This window comes from Micromesistius poutassou, assembly GCF_964030765.1.
Source record: "Micromesistius poutassou genome assembly, chromosome: 15".
NCBI classification, from domain to species: domain Eukaryota; kingdom Metazoa; phylum Chordata; class Actinopteri; order Gadiformes; family Gadidae; genus Micromesistius; species Micromesistius poutassou.
In genome coordinates, this window is record NC_140285.1 from 9,507,850 (window position 1) to 9,510,349 (window position 2,500).

Consider the following 2,500-nt stretch of genomic DNA (forward strand, 5'->3'; position numbering starts at 1 on the left):
TCCGTGTGGACAGTGCCCCTGCTTTTAATGTGTGTGTACACACACACACACACACACACACACACACACTACAAAATAAGCCATTCTTAGGAGCTAATAGGATCGTAAGGCAAAGCATATTGGGTTGAAAGCAGTGTTTTAAACACATCTGTGCCAGCCGTCCCCTTTGTGCTGCCCTGAATGGTGGACATTAAAGTAATTTCTCCGTGGCACATGACAGGCAGATATATGTGCCATGTTCCTTCCAAGAGAGCGCTCAGAGCAAAGCAAACACACATGTTGTCCCCCCCACGCCCCCACCCCCCCCCCCCACCTCCACCTCCCCCCCTGTTCCAGTGACGGATCGCCGAGGCTCACCCTCAGAGCCTGACGTACCCACGGACACGGCCCTGCACGGAAACACATCAGGTCATGTGTTACGCACCCCACACACACACACACACACACACACAGATACACACACACACACACACACACACACACACACACACACACGTGGTCCTCCTGAGCACACAAAGATACACATGCTAGCTTGGACGTGTGTGTATGTGTGTGTGTGTGTGTGTGTGTGAGAGAGAGGTTCTCTCACACACACACACACACACACACACACACACACACACACACACACACACACACACACACACACACACACACATGCTTTCCTTCCATCTCCTTTCATTCTGACACACACCCAGGTCCCTATCCAGTTAGTCTGGGCTCGGGTGGACCTGCCTATCTCGTCTCACCGCCCGACACCTGTGCTCAATAACTTGAATTGTTCTCCAGACAGCAGTAGAATGTGGCAGCTCCCACTTTAACACACACACTAACCTGATGTCTATATAAGACAATATCTCTGCACTGCTGTGCATCAACCGACATACAACACAGATGTGCATTAAAGACATTGCATAAATACACACACACGAAAAACAATTGTCCATGTTGTTTGCACGTTAAAGTTATTCACGTGAAGATTGTGCAGAGGAGGTAATGCAGCCAATGGCAATGAAGCAAGACAGTCCGTCACATACTCACACACACATGCTCATCACTCATATTGACGAGGGATTTAGGATCTCCATGTACGCTAATTGCCTTATCTTTCGAGGTGGGTACCTCTAACTAGAGCCTTCGATAAGAATACAACCCGGTTTCCTGCTGATAACAACACTAACCAGCATACAGGACAACCAACAGCATCCATTCATAGCCACGGTAACACTATTGATCTTGAGGAAAACTGAATGTACACACTGTGCAGCTGAGAGAGAAGACGCATGTTTGCATGACCTGTGGTCCTAATGTGGTGTGTTGTATTAGTGAGACCTACACACATACATTGCCTCTTAGAGACAGAGAAGTGTGCCATGTACAGAGGAAGGGACAGACAGATTGTGAGATGGATGGATGGAATGGGTGGCAGGAAATAACACACGTATAGACGTGACAAACAGGAAATGGATTGGGAAAAAACTGAAAAAATGACGGTGGGACGAACAGACGTCTAGACAAGATGGACCGTGGGACAAACGGATGTCCAGAAAGGCCAGACCAGCCAGGACAGACGGAGCGGACAGCCCTGACACGGAGAGACGGCGGTGCCAGGGGAGACAGTCGGGACGGCGTTCGAGCGGTACTGACTTCATCTCCAGGATCTCCTCCAGCTGCTTGCGGCGCTCCTGCCGCATGACGTGCAGGTGGTCGTCCCGCTCGTGGAGCGTCTGCTGCGTGGACGACAGGCGCACCTTGGTGGCGTCCAGGTCACGCCGCGTCTTCTCCAGCGCCCCCATCAGCTCCTCCAACTGCCGGGGGGGGGGGGGGGGGGGGGCGAAGCAGTTAAAGACACGTCGCATCTTACACGGGTACCCTGGACACAGCGTATGGTGTACTAAAGACACAAGAGAGACATGTCAACGCGTGTGTCCCTGAGTAGCCGGGATAAGTCATTTGTGGGACGTTGTTAATTACAGGATGAAACAGAAATAGAAAAAGAGTAAACATAGGAAGGGGATACGAACGATAAACATAATGGCCGCCGGGTTAAATAAGGAGGAATGTCTTAGGGGTCAGGGGTCACCTGAACGACATTGGCTGTTGACCTGGAAACAAAAAGGTCTCCTTCTCTCACTTCCTTTCCATCTATTTTCTCCAAACAACTCTCCCACTCTTTATCCCCTCAGGTTCTCTCATCTAGAAGTGAGGTTCCACTTTGGCGCAGTTAAAGTGTTGACACACGCGCACACACACACACACACACACACACACACACTCTCTCTCTCTCTTTCCCACACACACACACACACACACACACACACACACACACACAGGTTCAGAGACATGCCCTTGGGGTATACAGGACTGCATGTTTGACTTCAGAGTGCCTGAGAGACAGGAAGTGACCTCGGGGCCATCATTATGTTTAATCAGGAAGTGTCTCATTGTCTCCCAACAAGCACTCCACAAAGGGATAGAGCTGTAGGTGATGGTGGTGAGA

The 2,500-nt window shown here is 50.5% G+C and overlaps 1 protein-coding gene across 1 annotated transcript in view; it reads right to left on the reverse strand.

The window, feature by feature from the left end:
• Positions 1 to 2,500, reverse strand: part of LOC311359789 (ERC protein 2-like) — a gene marked incomplete at its 5' end in the record, with an annotated part of 131,118 nt that overhangs the window by 79,414 nt on the left and 49,204 nt on the right. The window contains one exon of the mRNA XM_084479828.1: positions 1,644 to 1,808. Coding sequence (XP_084335954.1) covers positions 1,644 to 1,808 — 165 coding nt within the window. The remainder of the gene's footprint in view (positions 1 to 1,643; positions 1,809 to 2,500) is intronic.